The sequence below is a fragment of the Lactuca virosa genome, chromosome 9, assembly GCF_052849685.1.
Source record: "Lactuca virosa cultivar CGN04683 chromosome 9, Lactuca_virosa_CGN04683_v6, whole genome shotgun sequence".
Classification (NCBI taxonomy): domain Eukaryota; kingdom Viridiplantae; phylum Streptophyta; class Magnoliopsida; order Asterales; family Asteraceae; genus Lactuca; species Lactuca virosa.
In genome coordinates, this window is record NC_136434.1 from 151,557,742 (window position 1) to 151,580,733 (window position 22,992).

The following is a 22,992-nucleotide window of genomic DNA, read 5'->3' on the forward strand; positions in this document are numbered from 1 at the left end:
TAGTCCACTTTTTCCTTAGGCATATCACTACAAATAAAATAACATATAAGTAAATCATAAAGTAAATTAATAACATAAAATGTACTACATATAAACTCTTACGATGGCTTTGTGTATGACAATCGAATGACCTTGAAATGTAACGGGTTCGAACTGATAACTACCAAAGCAAACTTTGTTGCAGTGTATTCAGAGGTCGGAAAAGGTATCCATTTGGCATCTGAAGTCGTTGGTTTGATAACAAATAAAATCTTTGAAACGTATTCATCTGGATCATAGGATTCAACAAGAAGGAGTCCACACAATGATGATGCTAAAATAGTACAAGTATGTGGTAGCCAATTAATGCCATGATTGTTGCTACCAGAAGACGGAAGAAACTGACGCTCTATATTTCTCCATGGTTTTTTTGTTGAACGATAATTCCACAAACCACATTATTTCTACGGTTGTAGTTATGAAGAACATAGTTGTTGTATGTTAGATTTCCATAATATGTATTTGTACAACGTACAGTAGCAAATGTTTGTAATGATGTTCGTGAAAGAATTTCAATAATTAGTTCAGAAGTCAATAACGATAACTGCAAAAGAAAGAAATAATAAGATAATAATATTAGAAAAACTTAAAATTTAATATTTGATGACATACGATTTTAATTGATAATAAGTATACTGTTTGTAGCATTGAGGGTAAAGAATTTTACCCGATCCATTTTCAATATTTTTTCCAATTCATCAATGATTGTATTGTTAGACGTGATCCTTGAGATAGCATAACCTTCTGTTTTGTTATTCAAATTGTCATGTGTAATTTGAATTTTGAACGCCATCTTTTTTTCCAATAGTATATTTAGAGCAGATGGATAAATTTCATTATTACCAACCTCAAAAAAAAGAATGTTTATAAAAATAGATATACAAAATAATAATTTTGTTTTATGTAAATGAAGTTAATATGTATAACCTTATAGAACTCATGAACCAACTCTTGTGTGTTTTTTCTTATAAGCTTCTTTGTGTCAGAATCATATAAAGTAAGTGACACCGAACCGGTAATATCTTCCACTATAATGGTGATTTTAAAACTGAAAGCATTGATGTAAACATATTTAGTAATATAAATTTATATAATTTAACAGAACAATATAATAATATTTATAAAATAAGTTTCAAAACCTGGGAACAACAGAAATGACTTTGTTTATGCAGCTTGAAGTGTTACAATAAAAAACTTCTTTATCTTGAGACTGATCATGATGGATTAAAATTTGTTTCACGACTTTTTGTTGACATCTAATACAAGTATAACAGTACCATTCCCCTTCAGCACATACTTGCTTAATCGTACCGACAACAATTAAAGTTTTTTCCTAAAAAATATTAATGGAAGTTTAAATTTTAGTATAAAATAATAATAATCAAGGAATAAGATATAAATAATACAAAACCAATTTCTCATAATTTATATATTGTAAATGAAAGTGATTTATATATACCTGATGTACTTGTTGGAGATCAGCAATACTATTGAAATCAAAATTATGAAGGAAATCTTCATTTTCGGAGTAGATGATCGATGACGAAGAGTTGCTACAATTAGCAATTGTGATTTGAGCCATTTATCTGGACAAAAAACAAATATTGTTTGAAGTTATATATATATATATATATATATATATATATATATATATATATATATATATATATATATATATATATATAACCCGAACCTAAGATTGCAAAAATATATGAAGAAATATAGAAAATGAATTACCCTCCATGCAGGCTACGAAATATTAGTTTGAAAATGAGTCAAAAGCATTAATTGCGAATGTAAAATGATGGTAAATATTAAATTAACGATGCATTTTTTTTAAATTTTTTTATTTGATTTAAAGTTTTGTTAAATATAAAAATGATGAGACCTCCACATCTTTAAAATCGGATAACCGAAATTTTTTAATAGTAGACTTTTCATTTTAGATATACAAAAAAATTAATACAAAGTTACAAACACAAGTTCCTACAATTTAAAAAAAATACAATTCAAACACGTCAATTTAAAATTTAAAAACAAACAACATATATAAATATTTATATTTAATATGATATTAATGAATTAAAATTAAAAACGAAAATAACTTGTTTTTCATACGAATACATTATTAACCCTAGATATTTTAGGAACATTCACATATGTTTGTTATTTATCACTTAAAACTTACAACCTGATTCAATAATCAATAATACAGTGTATAAAGTGAAGACGATGAAGACAGAGTTTTCAAAAGAAAAAAACGTACCTGATCTTGAAGATCTAATTTTGAAGAGAAAAGAAGACGTGGAGAATAACAGAAAACAGTGAAATTGGCGAAGATGACGGCAACAATGGAGGACGGAGGTTCGGAGAGTAGTATGAACGGGTGCCAGTCAGGGACTCAGTGAGTCAGCAACAGGTGCAAGGCTAAGAAGATGGTGAAATCGGATACTTGGGAATGACAACTGAGAGGGATTGGTGAGGTATGTTCTAAAAGATCAAAATAATGAGTTTTTGTCCCTAATTTCCTAGATATTTATAATTGATTCGTGATATATTTTTTCCTGATTTTCATAGTTTTTGTGAGATTTCTTTCCAATTTTTATAAAAAAAATCCTCCCTAATCTTGTACATTTTTATATTTGTTTATGATCTGTATGCATGATAGCACTAAAAATCAGCATCGTATCTTCAATTTTTTGAAGAATAAATCTCGATTTTGTACTTGAGTATGATCACGATCGCAACATTTTCCCTCAAAATCCCTGAGTAATTTCCAATCAAATCGCTATAAAATCGTTTTCATGTGACAAATTACATAATCCATCCGCAAAAGCTTCAACGCAAGTTTGGATTTTGACCAGGGGCATCATAATAAGAATTTCTTGACATCTATCTTTGTGTGATAATGCATTTGCATCACTTATTTGCTTATTTTAAAATCCTTTAACAGTAATCATATCATCTTTATTAACCCTTATGAACTAATTCTATCAAAATATAAAAGAGCTTTGACTTACTTAAACAAAAAAAAATCTTTTTCTGCCAATTTTAATCCAAGTTTTTGACTATTATCTCGAGATGTATGCTTCCAACACTGCAATTTGACATCCAATGGGAAATCCGTGAGTGATCCATGATATGTACAAGAGCCATTATACATAAAATGGAAAAATTGGATTGTCTCAGTGGCTGCAGATACCAATGTATGCTTGTTAGGGAAGAAGAAAGAGATACAGTTGGCGATACACCTGTCAAATATCATGGAAAATGGGCACTCAGATGTATGATGTTCGGTGGAAATAAAGTAGGTTGTTATGTATCCAACATTTTTTTGGGGTTGTTTCTTTCTAAAGTATGATGTACTAACAGGGGTAGATTGGTCATTTTACAAATTTCATATTATAATGTGGCTAAGTTTTGTTTATTAACTTTAGGTGTTCAAACCAAGGGCACTTGTTGATCTTGCTGCAGCAGTGTCGTCTGCATTGTTAATGAATGAGCCTCAATGGGTGGGTATAATTGGCAAACCAATAAATTATTCCCTAAAAGGAGCTGCTTTACATATTGATACTGGTCCTGGATTGAGGATAGAAGAGTCATTTCCCATTGAAATGGAGAAATACGGATTAGAGGATAAAAAGAACGATAATGATTTTGTTAAGGAAATTACGAAATTAACCTTGAAGAATGGTAGCATAGAGTTGCCTGATTGGGCAAGTAATATAGAGAGTGTTTTATGGGTTCCAGTTCGTGCCATTAATGAAGGACTTGCAAGAGGAACATCTGCAGGTTCAGTTATTACTATTATTAGAATAAGTTACATTTCTGTTCCCTGTGTAAATGAGGAAGAACATCAATAAATGGAAGCTACCAAAGAGAAGAATAATAAATATTTTTGTAAAAAATGATAATGTAGCATAAAGTTACATTTCCATCCTTATACATGTTTCTTTCTCACCCTTTTGGCTTATACTACTGTAACCCATTTTCTCACGAGTTTGTTTTCATGTATGGTATATAATAGGGAGGACCAACCAGAAAAAAAGCTATGGTTAATTTAATTTGACATTCCAATCATTTCAGTTTTCAAGGGTGCTTGACATAGGTGTGGTTTTGCTTCAACCTAATTAAGTATTGATTAAATTCAATTATGTATTCTAATTAGATATATCTTTGTTTAGCTTCAAAGATCCTGTTTTTTTAAAAAGAATTACTAACATGTTGAAGTCTGATTATGTTGAAATTTAGAGCTAAAAATCGTGCCTTCATTAAATGACAACCATTGCACATAGAATTGTAGAAGTTCGGGCAATAGTTGAATCGGTGCATGATAAATCAGGGTTTGTGAAAGTTTTGAGTATTGTATGTTTCTTGATTCACTGTATTTTCTACATATTTCAATAATACCAATAATCCTGATTTTTTTATAATTATTCTTCAATATTTATATATATTTGTATTTTATTTATGCGTTCCCCTGCATTACCAATAATATGAATTTTAAATGTACGTTACCAATAATATGAATTTATTTACTTATAAGAAACAAAGGAAAATAATTGTTTATTCAATAAACAAAAAGCTGTCTTTTGCAGGTTTTAGACTTTGGACTGTTTCATATGTTTATTAAATTAACACATTTGATTTAAGGGTGTAAAACATATAAAGAAAACACAATCAAGGACCCCGATTATTTAAGATGATATCATAAAAAACGTACACAATAAAATTAAATATGATAAAGTAACATAAAGACACGTCGTTTTATTGATTATATTGATATGTCTAAATAAATAAAAAGAAATGTATGATTATCTATAATCGTTGAAGGACCTCCTTGTATACAACATTTTTTGTTTTATTGGTTTGACGACCTTCCTCATCACATATGAGTACCTTCAAGCCTTTTTTACTTGTCACGCGAGATACAGCTACATATAACTGACCATGAGTAAAGACGGGTCTACGTAAATACAATCCAACAGTTGATAATGACTGCCCTTGACTCTTGTTAATGGTCATGGCAAAACAAACAGCTACGGGAAATTGTCTCCGCTGAAAACGGAAGGGGATTCTTTTATCAGACGGAGTTAACTTCATGCGAGGTATATAAGTAGTCTCATTGAAGAATCTACCAGCTATAATGCGTGCCTCAATGACATGTTTTCCAAGCCTAACTATTTGTAACCTTGTACCATTGCATAGACCTTTGGTTTGGTCAATATTACGAAGCAACATGACCGGAACACCTGTTTTTAATGTGAGTTTATGGTTGGGAATTCCAGATGCCTTAAAAGCATTCAGTACATCCGGAGAGTAAACTGATTCCTCAAAACAATCTGCTGACTCTGTCTCACATAAAGAATCCGAACTCAGATAAGTTTTCCCTTCGTCTTTCATCAATCCTAACATGTAGTCATTGATAGCATCAACTTCTTCATTTGTAGGAACCAAAATAGCCTTATCTTGAAAATATGATGGGTCATCAAGATGGTTTTCAAAAGAAGGATAAATGGTCGATACAATTGAATGAATATGGTCACCTGTAGAGCGAATGATAACATCTTCTGGAAATTCAACTTCAGCTTCACCATCATTAGGACCACCAATATTACCTTCATTAATTTTAAGAATCCATTCTGCAAATGCTTTTGTCTCATCCAAATCATTAGTTCGACAACCAACCTGAAGCCTCATGTTTACCGTTAAACATAAAACTGTACATTCACTCCATAATCTTGATGAATGTAACGATGCCTGCACAATATCCGAACGATTACCTCTTTGTATTACTGGAAGAATTTGTCTAAAGTCACCTCCAAATACAATGGTCTTGCCGCCAAACGCTTTATTCCTGTCAGATGAACGGATAATGTCTCTAAGTGTCCTATCAAATGCTTCAAAACAATGACGGTGCATCATCGGAGCTTCATCCCAAATGATAAGTCTCGCTTTGTTCAGTAGTGCAGCAAGATCACTGTCTGGCGCGATAGAACAAAATGAAATCTCGGTCAAGTTAATTGGGATAATAAATCTTGAATGCGCTGTCCTACCACCAGGGAGCAATAGTGCTGCAATTCCACTTGAAGCAACGTTGAGAACAATTTCACCTTTGGATCTAATAGCAGCAGACAAGGTCTTCCAAACAAATGTTTTTCCGGTTCCTCCGTAACCATAAAGGAAAAAGACACCACCTTGTTTGTTGTTAACCGCATTCATAATGGTGTGATAAACATTTTTTTGGTCGACATTTAATTTGGAATACAAATCTTGATGCTCAACTTCAATAATAGCAGGATCATAGTTAAGCTCATCTTGAATTAACATATTGCATGACTCTTGAATGTATCTATGATCAGGAAACGGCATATTTGGTATTTGCTTCAAACTCAATCCACAGCTCAATAATGATTTCTCGATGTATGACAACGTAAGGTTGAAAATTGCATCCTCTTTTAACTTCAGGCCTGAAAAAAAAATAAACAACGAAATTAAATATAGTTATAGCTATGTAAATGGCTTATGTTAAGACCTTTATAACGACTATAAATGATGTAATCGCGAGTTGCTTTTTTGTCAGTTTTACATGCATAATGTATAAATGATGGAAAACGAACAATTTTTTGTGAAAATGGAAAAAATAATTGTTGATTATGTTTTATGTCAAATATTTTCATAAAGGTCATTTTTAAGCAATATAGTTCCGTCCAAGGACCATTTGTATATGAACAATAATTGGGTTGTTTTGGAATCAAATTAAAATGCAGGGGAAAACGAAATTTTAGGGCAATTAATACAAATGCAATTCCTGACCATTTAAATATGACCTTTTGTTAATTAGTTTTTATCCGTTTTATTTAAAGTTGAAATTAATTGATTTTCTTTTCAAGAAGAAATTAATTAGTTTGAATAAAAAATAACTATAAATTAGTGTATTTACCTCTGACGCCGATTTCTTGTTCACGAACGTGAATGACATCATCAGAAAGACATTGATATGTCTCTTCAAAAACATGAGCAGGACTTGACAAACTATCAGATGTAATCAACATAACAAAGAGAGACCGGCAGAAAGAAGCTGTGGCCCAATGATGTGTTTCGTTTATTGACGAAATGTACTCTCTATCATCATCTAATAGACCAAGAGCATAGCAAGCATCTTTGTAAGAGTCATGTACAATTCCATTAATTGTCTTGATATCTTCATAGCATGTAGGACCCTTGATTTTGTTCAACAAAATCCGTAGGTAGTAAATGTCACCAGCCTTGGGAGAAACGTGGTTTAATCGACCGAGTGCCTTGGACTTGGTTTTTCTTTTTGTCCATATCTTATCTGATTTATTCCAAACATATTTAGTTGGGAATTCAACGTATGACAACTTCCGTGCATCTTCATCATGCTTGTTACATTCCATCCAAGCTAAAAATTGAGAAGCAGCGACAGTCGGTTTAGAAACAACCTGATTAAGATGTTGGTTTGGTTTAAAAACAACAGGTTGTTTGTGTTCGAGGTGAAATGACAACCTTTCGACAGACGGTGTTCGATAATGAATATCATACCCAAAAAGCCTCCAACATGCCTCACATGCGGAAATATAACGACAGTTATAGAACTCACCAATTTCGTCATGGTCGTTATTTTCTATCTGTTGTTTTTTCTTTTTTGTTGGATCAACAATAGATGCTGTTATCCTATCCGGTCCTTTGTTAATATACTTAAAAAGATACTTTATCGATCCAACTTGGTTACACCACTCTAGATTCATGTGAGCTTGATATTGTTTCAGAAGGATCTTATTATATGGAACAACATTTATGAAAAATCAAGAAAAATGTCATAAACAACATTAAATGATAATTTGAGGTTAACATAGGAAGAACATAAGAAAACATATATAATGAGTAATATGTTTTTATAGATTACATTATCCGTTTAAAAATAAAATATTAGTACCATTTTAATTTAAGTTGTTTATTGATATTTATGTATTTAAACATATAATAATATATTTCATAAAAACAAAACAAATTTAAAGAATTAAAATTTAGTAAATCATTGAAAAGGATTTGTGTATACCTGTTGTCTAAAGAAACACCGTTTTTAAGGACATTATTTCCATCGTTACGTCTCCGGTAAATAGGATAACCATCTTCATCAATATATGTATGATCGGTATATTCCCTTGGAAATCGTTTTGAACATTTGCCTTTTTTCATACACGGCATAAATGGTTGATCGTTGCCACAAGGTCCGTGTATCATGTTATCACAAACAATCTGATACAAATCGGGTTCACTATCCTTGTCTGGCAATTCAGCACATATAACACGGTCTATGTCTTCGGGATTTGGAATTTTAGAATTTTTTTCCAAAAACAGACATACATGACAATATGGCAGGCCCTCTTTTGAAACTCAATCGTATATACAACTGTGTGAGCAAAGAAAGCAACCAGGGTTAAAAGATAAAATTATCGAAAAGTTATAATGTTAATAAGTAAAAAATATATAAGATTGATACCTCCACCGACTTCACCCAAAGTTTTTTCATCCTTCAATTGACTGATTAATGAATCAAATTTAATTTTGAAAATTCGTGTCAGAATATCTGGCCTGTCTTCCGGTTTAAGATTCTCGGCTTCAACAAATCTAATGACTTCTGGCCATTTAGGATTACATGTAAGGGTTAAAAAAAGATCTGGATAACCAAACCACTTAACCAGAGTCATCGCATCTAATTAGTTTTGTTGCATGTAACGGCTGCCGCCAGTAAAAGAAGATGGTATAATAATATGGTTTCCCATCAAAGAAGCATCTTCAATGCCATCTTCAGCTGCCTGGGCCAAGTTGCGATAAGGTGCCACGCGTAATGTTGGCTGGTTAAACCTAATATAACTAAGTCGTTCATTTTCAACCATTGTATACGAATCAACCAAAACTGTTGGAATAGTTTTCTTGAACGTAATATCAATGATATTTCATCGGTTCTCTGTTGTATACGATAAGCAAAAAACTCTCGCATGGTAAACCTTATTCGTCCATCAGATTCTGGATCTTCAACACCACGATGTAGTATATCGACTCGAAATCCATCTTCGGCATAAGGGAATAATAAAGGATATTGAAGTGCAAGATATTGAGGATGCAACTCATTAATACGTTGAAGTTGTCGACTTTGCGTTTCCAATACGATATCCCTTGAATCATACCCATCAATGTCACCTATAATGAGGGCAGCTACCTCATTTGTGGTAGGAAGATTATACTGCCTACCATCATTTTCTCTTGACCCAATCAATTTCAACCTAATACGCTCTGTTGGATTTGAACCAAAGCGATCACGTGCCATTCTAAATTGTTTAGCCAGTGGATTAATGAAATCCAATAAGCCCATCAACTCGTGAATAGTCCAGAACTCAAGAGAAAACGGATTTGCCATGGACTCATTAGATGTGGTCTTTTTCTTCTTATTAGACCTACAATAACATAATAAAAAAAATAATGGATATAAATTTTTTGTAGTAATATATATATATATATATATATATATATATATATATATATATATATATATATATATATATATATATATATATATATATAACTAATGGAGTTATATAATATAGGGTATTCACACACTCGCATGATTTGAATCTGTTTTGAACCTCATGATCTGTATCATACATGTACAACTGGCAAAATCTTGGTGATTCACCCTCTTCGGGAAGTAAGCTGCCTGCAATATGATAATTTTGGCCATGCATTCGATAAACATAAGGACCACCTCCTGAGTTAACGGTGTGATCAATCTTTCCAGCCATAGATGTGAATGCGAACATCATATTGTATCGACGTATATTCTGTATAAAGTTTTGACTTTTTTCCGAAAGACCGCTATATAAATCAAGCAACAACTGAGGTGGGTGAATCAGACTGGGTAGTTCAACTTTTCCATTGTAACAACAAATGGAATAACATGTTTTCTTTAAATCCTTATTTCCTCGAATTGCTTCTCCCTGCCACACCTTAGCTTTACATACTGAGCAAACATATACAGCATCTCCAGAATCCAAATAATCTATAAATAAATAAACCAATTTACGAAATTATATTTGTGGTATGCTTTAAATGTAATAGGGTAACGACATTTTATTTGTCATGACAAATAATTTATGGTGTGGATATAACACCTTTGCTTATTCCGATATATTTACTATGATTGTTACCGGTTACATCATTCTGAGCATTTGAAGTAGAAGGAATACATATTTGTGTCTTCTTTTTTGTAGAAATTGGTCTGCCTCTTTTTTTCTTTTCTTTATAGTTAACGCTGGTACCAACTGAAAAATGTGTAACTGTATGTATGAATAAAATATATAATAACACAACTGAATGATGAAGTTGATCATTATTAACAGATAAACGATCAAGTTGAACAATATGGGTACCTGAAGGTTCAACGAAATCTTCATTCAACTCAAAAAATGGAATATCTTGTGTATTAAATTGTTTCCGTTTCGTTGTTGTTGAATGAGTTGTGTTGTGCTGAATTGTATCTTGGTTGTTGGAAAAGTCTGGAGGTAATTCGGTAAACTTTTGAGCAACTCGACAATTAGGGGGTATGAAGAAACTATTTTCTGAAAAATGAAAATTTGTATGATAATTTAGCGAAATATATAAATAAAATATATGAATTTAATACACATAAGCAAATAAAAAAACAAAAAATGCAATACAAAAGAGACATAACATATAACAAAATGTACCTTTGTGAGAATTTCTTTGCATTGTCTGAGATGATGGTGTTTTCAAAGAATTCGATGAAGAGGGTGAATGAACTAAAGAGGAAAAGTATATATAAAACATTAAATTAAATAAGATATTAAAGGAAAAAGATAGTTACCCAAATTAGATATTATAGACCTATATGTATTAAAAAATATAGTTATACAAATTAGATATTATAGACATATATGTATTAAAAATTAAATGTTAAAAGTTTATATATTGGGAAGTTAAAATTGACGTTATATGATTTAAGAAGTGGATGTAAATATAATATAAAAGAAATTAAGAATACTTTACCTTGATTGGTTAGCTGTGAAAGTGGCGATCTTGAGGAAATAAATGTGGATTGAACATTCGGTTGTATGATGTTATGAGACGGGCTAGCCTTAGGTAATTCGGAAAGGTTTCGAGCAACTCGACAATTAGGTGGTATGAAAAAATTATTTTCTGAAATGAAGATTCGTATCATAAACGGAGGAGAAATATTAAAAAATATTAATAGTACAATAGATAAGCAAATATAAAAACGAAAGTGTAATATGAAAGATGCATAACATATAAGAAAATATACCTTTGTGGGATATTGTTTGTAATGTTGAATGTGATGATGTTTTTAGAGCATTGGATGAAGATGATGCATTCACTAAGGAACAATGGTATGTATATCAAAAACTCAAAGGAAATATAAAGAGAAATGAGTTATACAAATTGAACATTATAAACATTTAAGCACTTCAAATATAAACAGAATGCTTAAATATGAATCTTACCATTTGTGATGTCAGACAGTGGTGTTGTTGGGGAAGTGTTGTTGGGTGAAACATTAGTAACAAACCTTGTAGGTTTTTTCTTTCCCGAAGCATTTGAAATGTCACTCATTTCAATACGTTTGATAATTTGTACGTTCTTGGTCATATCTCTGTATATATATATAGTGATGATGATGATTTCTAACACTTTAAATAAGGGAACTGGATATTTGAAGGGTTTAAATTTGGTAAAAAATAAATATTGCATATAATTAAATAAAGTAATGAAATATTAGTTGGGTTTAACTTAGGTAATAAATAAAGTCTTCATATAATTATGGAGGGAATAAATGCAGTATAGAAAATTGATTTTGATTACATATTCCATGATTTTATTCTGTTACCATATGAAAACGATGCATATTTATGCAAATAAAATTTAAATTTGACTTTAAAAAATAAAAGTAGGTGGAATATCATATATAATAAAAATATAAATTTTCGTGTATATATATATATATATATATATATATATATATATATATATATATATAAATTAGGTAACTGAATATTAGAAGGATTTGAATTAGGTAAAAAGTAAAGCATGCATATAATTATGGTAGGAATAAATAAAATATAGAAAATACATTTTGAATACTTACACTATGATTTTGTTTTGTTACCATATCTAAACGATGTATATTTATGCAAATAAAATTTAAATTCCATTTAGACAAATAAAAGTAGGTGAATTAGCATATATAAAAAAAAATTATTAATTTTCGTATGTGTGTCTGTGTGTGTGTGTATATATATATATATATATATATATATATATATATATATATATATATATATATATATATATATATATAATAAATTTATAAAATCAAATGATGAACGAAAGAAAAAAGAAAGAAAATATGCATTAAATCAAAAGAGTTCAATAACTTGAAATTGTCATAACCTCCAATTCTATCATTGTGTACACACCAAATAAAAACTCAATAAAATTTTAAAAGCAACCAAAAGATCAAAAAACAGACAATTGAAAATGCGACACACAAAAGATTAAAAAGAAAATGTCTATAAACATATCGAAGATGATATGTAAAATTTTGATGGGCGGCTTCATATTAGTCCAACTTTTCCAACTTTGGGATCTTCAAGGTATCCTGTACAGCACGAGTTTTTGAAGAAGACCACTCCAAAGAGTCAGTGTTGGCATCAATCTCAATAGGGCGCTTCCCCGTACTCGATGATGGTGTTACAGCTTCAAGGTCAACAACATCAAGATTGTCATCATGCACAGAATTAGTATTTTCCTGCAGAAAACAGAAAATAATAAATATCGATCAAGAAAAATATAAAACAAAACATAACATATTTGCACAAAGTCATGAAAAATGAAAGAAAAATATATTGAAGAGAGGGCACAGGGTTTGACTTTGGAAATATATGAGATAGTTACCAACCTTATTTGGCTTGTTAATAGGAATACCATTATCATTTATATTATGATGTTGATGATTTGGTGACCGTTTTGTCACCTCAGCAAGAACCCTTTCATCATCAGTTAACTTATGCACAGTGTAAACACGATAGTTGTTCTGCAGATTTAACATGGATATCGGAACTTTGAAGACAAACTTCTTATTTAGAAGAATTTTGAACTCATCAGGTATCTGTTGTCGCCCTTGATCCTAATTTACATTATAAAATGCTTGGAAAAGTTAAAGAAGAAAAATCATATATGTCAATCATTTAAATAACGGAGATATTTTATCAAACCTTAGCTATTTTTTCCATCAACCATTGGTTTCCACGATGAATAAGATCTTTTACATGACGCTCAAACAATACAAACGAAGAAGACCCACTTTCATCTTGCACACGAACTACTATCCTAATCCTAAAAATTATAACATAATACTTATATTTAGCTTGACATACACAATGAAATATATGAAAAAAGTAAAATACATGTATAGTCAAAGAGATAATAATTACTTACTTTCCAAATACATCTGAGACAAATCTACAACCAACACAGTGAAAAGGGCCAGCATCAACATCATCATCATTTTTAGTAACTTTTTTAGAACAATCACAACAATAAAATGAATACCAACCATCATCCATATCAAAACCAATGATAGTAGCGATAATGGTTAAACCAACTTCCTGTTTCATATATAGGAAAAAAAAAGGAATCATATTAAAATATTATTTCATATCAATTGTACATATAAAATCAAAACAATAATAGAGTGCGGAAACTGTTATATAAAAATGTTAAGTAAACCTCATTAAAATCAGGAATTTCATCAATGTTTTTTTATCTGAAAACGGAGGTAGTAATCCTCTGGATTAGCCACAACAGTATCTGAGTTGAGCTGGGATGTACGGCTAGAAGACTCAACATTCGTATCCAAAGCATTAAGACTACATATACAAAAAAGTGAGGTTATTCAACAAAAGTAATGATTTAGTAAGATAAATGTGTTAAGTATGGTAAATAACATACTTTGATTTGAACTCCAAAATCTGAGGCATATCATCATTTATATGCAATCTAGACCCAAACAAACAATTACCAACTTGAGGCTGACTTGCAACAAAAAAGTAAAATAATATTGTCAGTAATTACTTTGAAGTTGAAATGATAATTTGTTGTAAAAAATACTTACCACCCCAAATTTTGATTTTGGCCAAACGTAGCAGGATAATAACAGGAGCAGTCTCATTATTATGTTGTGAAATGTAAGTATTCAGCTTCATTGCAAAACCGCCCCACAAAGCGACTGCAATTCTCGTACCACTAAATATGCATGGTGGTTATTAATGAAAGATAAATATAAACGGGGGAATGTGTAATAATAATACGAATGTGTACCTTAAATCCTGAGCAACCAGATTCATTAACCTTTTCTCTCTTCCATACTCAACAATGACTCGCATGGGATCAGTTGACACAACTTCACCTAGAAAATCTATGTGAAAAAATGTAATAAATTAGTAATAATAATCCAAATGTGTATTACATTAAAAATTGAAGTATAGAAATAAGTTAAACTAACAACATAACATACCAAATGCAACACGAGTGTCAAAGTTCCTGGCTAGCAAATCTGGGAAAGAGATAAAATGATAAGGATCTACTGTATCAACAAAATCAGTGGATACACGAACTTTTGTGGTTTTGTAGAAATTGATTTTATGTTTATGAGGAACAAGCATGTATTCGCTTTCATTGCTAGCCATAGCGAAGTTACTGATCTCCCGGACAGCTCCTTCATCGAATAGGGATTCAAATACAGGAATAAGATTTTTTTTTATTGTTGCTTGAATTCTACTTCCCTGTAGGTGACAATGAAATATAAAAAAGTGTAAAAAAAAGTATTAAAAAAAAGGAACAATAAGAGATTTCATTACATAGACTAAAGTTTATTATTAAAAATAATAAAGTTGATTATTAAAATTGTATGAATAGAAGTAAAAAAGCATAACAAAAATCGAATTTAAATTTTTTTGAATAGAAATAACATAAGAATTTGATAATCTAAAAAATAAAGTGTGTAAAAACAGTACCTCCTGGTCAATTAAAATCATGTCCAGGCTTGCGACCATATTAGGATTGTTTATATAGGTCGGCTTCCAAAGCATGACGACTTTAACACGTATGTTCCAAGACTCTTTAGATGCGTTGATTTCAGCAACCTTATCAAAGACGACCTGATCTGCATTGTTAGCTGCCATGGAATACTATTATCTGCAATGGAAGGGGATAATTAGTTAGAGAGAATTTTGATTTGTAATGAAAAATCGTAGACAGTATATTTATAAGGAAAAATAAATTTGGTTAATGCTGATATCACATAAAGATTTTGGAATGTAATATCATTTCCATACTTAAGATATGTTTTATATATGGTATGATATCCAAAATAATATCAATATACCATGTCAAATATAAGTACAAAAATAGATAAAATCATACCATATTTAAGATAATAATTACCATATAAAAAACTGTAAATTTGAAAAGCTTGTAGAATAAGGAAATTATATAATAAATATATAATATTTTCATAAATATGGTATGATATCGAAAATAATATCAATATACCATGTCTAATATATTTACAAAATATAGGGAAATATAAATTTGGTTAATGCTGATATGACATAAAGATTCTGCAATGTAATATCATTTCCATACTTAAAAGATGTTTTATATATGGTATGATATCCAAAATAATATCAGTATACCATGTCAAATATAAGTACACAAATAGATAAAATCATACCATATTTAAGTTAATAATTACCATATAAAAAACTGTAAATTTGAAAAGCTTGTAGAATAAGGAAAAAATATAATAAATATATAATATTTTCATAAATATGGTATGATATCGAAAATAATATCAATATACCATGTGTAATATATTTACAAAATGCCCCTTGTCATAGTTTGTAATTTTAAACTGAAACTTCGACAAAATTACTAAAATGCCCCTGATCGATTTTGGTGATATCAGACCGAAACTTTGCAAGAATTACTAAAACGCCCCTAATCGTATTTGGTGATTTCAGACTGAAACTTTGCCAAAGTTAATAAAATTCCCCTAATCACCTTTTGTAGGCTCCATGTTATTTTTATAGCACAATTTTGACCTGATGCCAAAATTGCCGCATTTTTGTCAATTTGACCTTTCCAAAAACTATCTCATTTTGACCAAAATGTGCTCGCTTTAGTCTATTTTACTTGATATACAAATGTCCATTTAACGGAAATACGTTGCTATAAATTGCTCTGAAAATGCTCTTTTCTGCACAATATTTACGTAATGCCAAAAGTTGCTATAAATTGCTCTTAAAACTATATCATTATGTATATGTGTTTTTGTATGGGTCTTTGTTAGTATTCATAATAATGGCCCTCATCGAATTTGGTGATTTCAGACTGAATGAATGATTATTTACCTGTAAAAGAAGATCATACAACCTCACAAGTTCTTCAGGTTTTGTAACTTTTTCATTTTTTTCATCACATGGTGAGAAACGTCATTCATTTAATGGTGACCTCGTGGTGAGAAACGTCATTATTAAGAGGTGACCTAAGCCAACAATTTTGTATATACTTAAGATGACATTTTATTAAAACGTACTGTCAAGTACAAACTATAGAGTCATGGCACGCCATGACAAATTTTTTAGAACCTTGGTTTATGATGATTAGAGCGGCTTGATTAGTTTTGAAATCGTGAGATATTTAGGGAGGATGTTTATTAACCAAAAAAACTAAAATTTTATTTTCTATTTATTGAGCATGTTTATTTTTAGAATTTTGAGTTGATATTACATTATTACTTATTAGGATCTAGGAATTGCAAATTTTAGTTTTCAATTGCCATATTTAGTAGGGATTACCTGTTTCAGTTAACAATTGACAATTTTAATATTATTTGAGGTAAATAGCTAAATGTTATGTTATTGTTTATTTATTTATTAGGAAATTCCTATTTCCGTTATCTTATTATTATTTGTTATGAAATATGTAACTGTATAATAAGAAACTATTTAACTTATTAATATTTCCTCTTTTAAGTTTCAAGATTAAAGTAATCAAGGTCCAATTAAATAAAACTATAGGCAATTAGGCATGATGTCAAAAGGTTGGCCGAATCAAATAAATCAACTACACCTAAGGTCAATTAAGTAGTTACAGCATCTTAAATTGTCCTATTGAATAGAATAAATTAAGCTATAGCAACAATAACAGTATAGCTTTATAATCATATTTAATACATTACGTATTTATAAATTTAAAAAAATGGGTGGTAAAGTGTTGACAGACCATACATAACAGTTATCAATATTGAGACTCTTTGACATGTGTAATCTAATTTATCTTTTACTCTTTGCAATACTAACAAACAGTTGGTTGCGTTCAACGGTACGTTGCCCTAATACAGCACCTATAGCTGAAAGGGTAAATCGGGAAATCGAAGAATTAGACATACCCTCGGAAGCACTAAAGACTGATAAATGATAACTAACCTTTCAAAATGGAAACGCGAGTTTTGGCATTTGATATTGGAAATTTATGCCCTAGCCAATGAAATTCAGTCATGGATGCAGCTTGTTCAGATCTTGCTTCATCCATAACAACCTGTATTTATAAAAAAAATGAAAAGAATGGAAGAAATAAGATTTGTGTGAAGTTAAAAAGGTATTCAAATTAATAGCATTACCTCGAATTTAGCTTTAAAAAGGTCAAGTGCAGGTCCAGTCTTACTAAGATGTGGGATCATGTCCACGCCAAACATAGTCTGTAATTGTCATGCCTTATGCAGCTGCACCTTTTCTGACAGCATCCACAACAACAGCAAGTGAAGCACCTATAATAAAAGTAAAAGATTTTCTTGTTTCTTTAAATTAATTTATCAAGTAGCATGAAAATGTTTCTGTAAATTCTTTAAATTCACAACAGCTGAAAAATAAAGGACGAATGATTCAAGCATATAATCATTAGTACATGAGACAATTTAGAAATTAAATGCAGGAATATTATTGATCAGCTCCTTGAAATACATGCACTTATATTCTCAAATGCAGGACTACTATTGATTGGTTCTCCTCTTGTCTGACTCATGGTACACCTGTAGTAAAGGAAAGATGGAAAAAATCTATCAGAATGGTTACTTCAAATGCCAACAGAGGAAGGAAGACAATCTGCAGGCTTAAAGGTGGAGGCTTAGTAACTGCATAAAACAAAATTAGTATGGAATCAGAACCGATATACATGGTATTATTTTCTAAACAGTTAATATAATAATATCATATGTTGTCATACCATGGCTATTTTCAAGATAGATGAAAAGAAGCAGTTCAAATGCAATAAGCAAAGGTGTGGCAACAACTGCATGACATGGTTCCCACTGCATAAAAGATAAAGAAAAAGTATTCCCTGATGCATAATGTAAGATATGGAAATGACACAGTTCATAAGGTTTATACAGATTGTTCATACTTATAGTCTTACATATTAAAGTGAATGAAAAATGATGATGAAAAGGAAGAAAAAGAAAGAGATAATACATCACAGACATGGGGAACTGATGGTGCAGGTAATGAGAATCTTCCTCTGGCAACAACAACATGAAATAGGAAAAGTGGGAAGAAAATGACCCTGCATACAACAATAAATCATAATCCACTATGCTTTCATTCTGCAATTCATGCATAAAGGATTGAAAAACCTTCGGCTTTAAGAAACAAAACTCTCTCTTTCAATCTAAAGTCGCATAAGAACTTTGGGTAAACATGTTTAGAGGGGATAATCTAGATAAAAAAGGAGCCAAATCTCGAAGCAAACATAAGTACACAAAAACCCCAATAAGCCTTAATGATATGAATTCAGATACGTGAACAGAAAGTTCAGTAATCAGTACAAAGCTACAATCGGAGCTGATTTCTTAACTAAAGAGATACAATTTGAAGATAGGCTTTTCACTTTACAGGTCTGATTCATTACAAACGTCCATGAAATCACGCCATTATTATAAGTTTGTAAGCATCCATTATTGAAATCGATAGGGTTTGGGGGTTGATTTTGTTAGAGATATGGGACACAGCTGGACAGGAAAGATTCCAAAGCCTTGGTGTGGCATTTTATCGTGGTGCAGATTGTTGTGTTCTTGTGCATGATGTGAATGTGATGAAGTCATTTGAGAGTCTTAATAATTGGAAGGAAGACTTTCTGATCCAGAAAACTTTCCATTTGTTGTTTTGGGAAACAAGATCGATGTTGATGGGTGCAATAACAGAGTGGTAATATGGTCTTTTTGTCATTTTAAATTTAAATTCATCAAGATTCAACTTCCAATACACAAGTAACAAATGGAATGCGAAAACACATTTGTTTAATCTACTTTCTTGTTTTCAGGTGTCGGAGAAGAAAGCAAAAAGCATGGTGTGCTTCAAAAGGAAATATTCCTTACTTTGAAACATCTGCTAAAGAAGGGTTTAATGTTGAAGCTGCTAAAGAAGGGTTCAAAATGGAAACGCGGTTAGGGTTTTCAAAATCTTACCTGCATAAAGAACTCGATCTCCTAATCGAGCTTCAACATATTTCATCTGCATCTGAAGTAGAACACACAGGATCGAAAATTGTTGATGGTCGACGTGGTGCCTCTCAAGGCTTCCTGGGGTTACGCATAGGATCGATTCCATATCAGCAGAAGTAGAACGCATAGGATCGATTCCATGTATATATGAAATCAATGGGGTTACGCATATCGGCAGAAGGAAGGGGTTAGGGTTCGTATCTTTTGAGTTTCATGGGGAGCTGATTGTGTTGATTGTGTGGAGAGAAAACATAAGAATGAAATTAGGAATGAATCGTAAGAAGGAAGTTTTATTCGGGAGGCGCGTGTATTTTTTTGGGTCAGGATGATGTCAGCAAAATGATCCTAAGGTGTATAGTAAAGGAGGGAAATGCAATCAAGGGCCCTTGTTTCTTCATTGAAGAATTTAAGGTTTTGTTTTAGTAATATTTAGAGATGAGTAAGTAAATGATCAATGCCAATTTAGCAAGTGAGGTGCGGTTTTTCTCTTTTCTTTGGAATCTTGAACTTCTCCAAATTTGGTAGATCTATCCACCAGAATGGTTGGCGGTATAATCTTAGGCCTGCTTGACCGCCGTGCATCACTTTGTAAATCAAGCTCCTCGTTAGTTCTAGTTCATAGAAAAAAAATTGAATTTCTAACGAATGTAAAGTCAGTTGAAGCTTGAATTTTATGTTTTAATTGGTGAAATTTCGGTTTGGAAAAAAATTATTTTACCTGCTTTCCTAATTTATATTGGTGCTAGATATATTTTCTTGTGTACTGGCCCAAAATTTAATTGTTTTGGATTGGTCAATAATGTGCACTAGGAAATTAAGTTAAGGTGGATCTTTGAATTCTTATCTTCGAACCAAATAATAAGGATATAATTTATTTCATCGAATTACAGAAATTCTGTTTATATTTTCCACTTTTACTATCAATAACTAAAATTTATAACCTACGACTTTTTGCATCATGAAGAACCTACTATGTTTCATTTGTCAAATAAATAAACAAATATGCTTTCTATTAAACCCTCCTAAGGAAAGTCGCCAAGTCTCATCCCCACATTTTCATATCTTAAGACAGCTCAACTCTTATGTACAGATGAGAAGTTGAGCTAACTCTCCCAAATCTAAGAAATTCCTACCAACTCACGTACTTAACACTATTCCCAACATCCCACGTCCACTATATAAATCCAAACGAACACATATACCATTTCAAGCCATCTCGAATTAATTAACTTCTTAGTTTCTTATTTCAAATATCTACCTTTTGCAACACCATGGGACGTTCTCACCTAAATTCCATAATCCTGATTCTTGTTTCGGTCAGCTTAGCATCATTTAGCGGGAACATCATTGCTGAGGCACGTAAACTTGCAGAGATCCCTGACCTTCCCGTGGTTCCTAAGCCTGAGCTTCCCGTGTTTCCAAAGCCTGAGCTTCCCGTGTTTCCGAAGCCTGAGCTTCCGGTGCTTCCTAAGCCTGAGCTTCCTGTCATTCCTAAGCCTGAGATTCCCGTACTTCCTAAACCTGAGCTTCCCGTGCTTCCAAAGCCTGAGCTTCCGGTGCTTCCTAAGCCTGAGCTTCCGGTCGTTCCTAAGCCTGAGCTTCCCGTGCTGCTTAAGCCTGAGGTTCCCGTGGTTCCAAAGCCTGAGATTCCTGTTCTTCCAAAGCCTGAGCTTCCCGTGCTTCCAAAGCCTGAGCTTCCTGAGGTTCCAAAACCTGATGTTCCTGTAGTTCCAAAGCCTGAGGTTCCTGAGTTTCCAAAGCCCACGTTTCCCGTCATTCCGAAGCCCACATTGCCAGAGTTGCCTAAGGATTTTCCTATCCCTTCCGTTACCCATCCATAAAGTAATGCTTTTTGCAAAGTTAGATGTCTATTGATTCACCTTACAACTGCTACTTTTAGTACCTAGATCTCTGTGGAATGCTGATGAAGCTTAGATGATTATTTATTTGTTTTCAGAGTTATATAGTATGGTCATTTATACATGTATTTCATTAAAATATTGATTACAGAATGTGTTTGATTTTTGTATACGAAATGTTGCTCGTAGCAATTAATGTCACAAGCATAAATCGAACCAGGATCCATAAATTAAAGGTCTTCAATTTATAAGCTGAAAACAAATCATGAACAAATATCACCCTTTTCTATAATTAATCAATTTGGAAGGAAAAGGAATGGAAAATGAACATTTATTGGTCACTGAAGTAATTGCACACATTGTTCCTGCAGTGGGATCTATTCACCATGGTGCATCAGGCCCTTCACTCCACCAAAACACTAAATTTAATCATCAAAAATTGAATAGGTTTACAGAATCCGATAAATACTTCAGTCCACAGTTGTGTCAAAAAAATCAAGAGACATATATAAATGTTATTGGCAGGGTAAATGTCTTTATGTGATTCGTCAGGGATTGGTATTCTTTTAAATGCTGCGCTTTTCCTGCAGCACCGTGAACATGATAGTATTTGTTTATCGAATTCCCCATCATCAAAGATCAGTGAGAGGTCGTGGTCAGATGGCATGGCTGCTATGATAAATTTATTTGTCTATACTTTTGGCAATAACATTGACAAGATGCTCAAAACCGACCAAGAGGCATGTTTGAATCAGACTTCACCTAGCAATATGACTAAGTTCAGTCTGCCATCTTACTGTCCTTAGCTGATGAGATGATTTATGAAGTCGCAGATGAAGAAAATGTCTCTATGGTTGACGCTTGAGAGTCTGTACAAGACAAACTCCTTAACGAACAAATTACTATTGAAGCAACGGTTATTCTCTTTACGAATGAAGAAGGTAATGTTCTTGAAGGACCATTTTGACGTGTTACTCCAAGTTGCCGCAAACCTTATGGAAACACTCTGGATAGCCAATAGTAGGTAAACCATCACTCGCATATGGTGATTTTAAAATGGTCTTAAAATATAGTTTTCATCCAAAAATGAGAGTTTAAGTTGTTAAAACATGTGCGGATATGCATTTGGTCCAAATTCAAATTTAGTTTAAAGCATAGCGAGGATATTACAATGGATCTCAAAACATAACTGAAAGTACGATATTACATCTATATCATCTTCTAAATAACCAAGCATCCTTCTTCATCTCTAACACGTCAAAATATAGCATGAGGCGTGAGAATGTCTCGTGAGAATACGCGAGTGCAACTCTTCAAGAGTAAAGGATGATGACAGTCATCTATACTTGGAGTTGAACCTCCAAAATAGTTTAAATCAACAAAACATCCCAATACCCTTAAAGCGGGTTCAAGTAATAT

General features: G+C 31.8%; 3 protein-coding genes across 3 annotated transcripts; all 3 read right to left on the reverse strand.

Annotated features, from left to right (window-relative positions):
- Positions 1–4,813: 4,813 nt before the first annotated feature.
- On the reverse strand, positions 4,814–9,216 carry LOC145138751 (uncharacterized). Its single transcript, XM_079072777.1, has 3 exons — positions 8,564–9,216; positions 6,983–8,473; positions 4,814–6,509 (listed from the first exon to the last, which is right to left on the reverse strand). The coding sequence occupies exons 2-3, from the start codon at positions 7,806–7,808 to the stop codon at positions 4,858–4,860; spliced, it is 2,478 nt and encodes an 825-aa protein (XP_078928903.1). The 5' UTR covers positions 7,809–8,473; positions 8,564–9,216; the 3' UTR covers positions 4,814–4,857.
- A 5,009-nt stretch (positions 9,217–14,225) lies between these two features.
- Positions 14,226–17,748, reverse strand: LOC145139919 (replication protein A 70 kDa DNA-binding subunit C-like). Its single transcript, XM_079073580.1, has 5 exons — positions 17,646–17,748; positions 15,171–15,351; positions 14,672–14,939; positions 14,476–14,572; positions 14,226–14,400 (listed from the first exon to the last, which is right to left on the reverse strand). The coding sequence occupies exons 2-5, from the start codon at positions 15,336–15,338 to the stop codon at positions 14,226–14,228; spliced, it is 708 nt and encodes a 235-aa protein (XP_078929706.1). The 5' UTR covers positions 15,339–15,351; positions 17,646–17,748.
- Positions 17,749–18,186: 438 nt separating this feature from the next.
- On the reverse strand, positions 18,187–19,951 carry LOC145137751 (uncharacterized). Its single transcript, XM_079071891.1, has 4 exons — positions 19,679–19,951; positions 18,696–18,777; positions 18,442–18,526; positions 18,187–18,349 (listed from the first exon to the last, which is right to left on the reverse strand). The coding sequence occupies exons 1-4, from the start codon at positions 19,839–19,841 to the stop codon at positions 18,329–18,331; spliced, it is 351 nt and encodes a 116-aa protein (XP_078928017.1). The 5' UTR covers positions 19,842–19,951; the 3' UTR covers positions 18,187–18,328.
- Between the last annotated feature and the right edge of the window lie 3,041 nt (positions 19,952–22,992).

Excerpts from the sequence above, each read along its gene's own strand:
- LOC145138751 (XM_079072777.1), bottom strand. The coding sequence starts at position 7,808 with ATGAATCTAGAGTGGTGTAACCAAGTTGGATCGATAAAGTATCTTTTT. Across the intron at positions 6,510-6,982 it reads ACAAGAAATCGGCGTCAGAG|GCCTGAAGTTAAAAGAGGAT; the intron begins GTAAATACACTA and ends TTTTTTTTTCAG.
- LOC145139919 (XM_079073580.1), bottom strand. The coding sequence starts at position 15,338 with ATGGCAGCTAACAATGCAGATCAGGTCGTCTTTGATAAGGTTGCTGAA. Across the intron at positions 14,573-14,671 it reads TGACACTCGTGTTGCATTTG|ATTTTCTAGGTGAAGTTGTG; the intron begins GTATGTTATGTT and ends TTTTTCACATAG. Across the intron at positions 14,401-14,475 it reads CTGGTTGCTCAGGATTTAAG|TGGTACGAGAATTGCAGTCG; the intron begins GTACACATTCGT and ends ATGCATATTTAG.
- LOC145137751 (XM_079071891.1), bottom strand. The coding sequence starts at position 19,841 with ATGCGTTCTACTTCTGCTGATATGGAATCGATCCTATGCGTAACCCCA. Across the intron at positions 18,527-18,695 it reads CTGCACCATCAGTTCCCCAT|TGGGAACCATGTCATGCAGT; the intron begins GTCTGTGATGTA and ends TCTTTTATGCAG. Across the intron at positions 18,350-18,441 it reads CTATCTTGAAAATAGCCATG|TTACTAAGCCTCCACCTTTA; the intron begins GTATGACAACAT and ends TGTTTTATGCAG.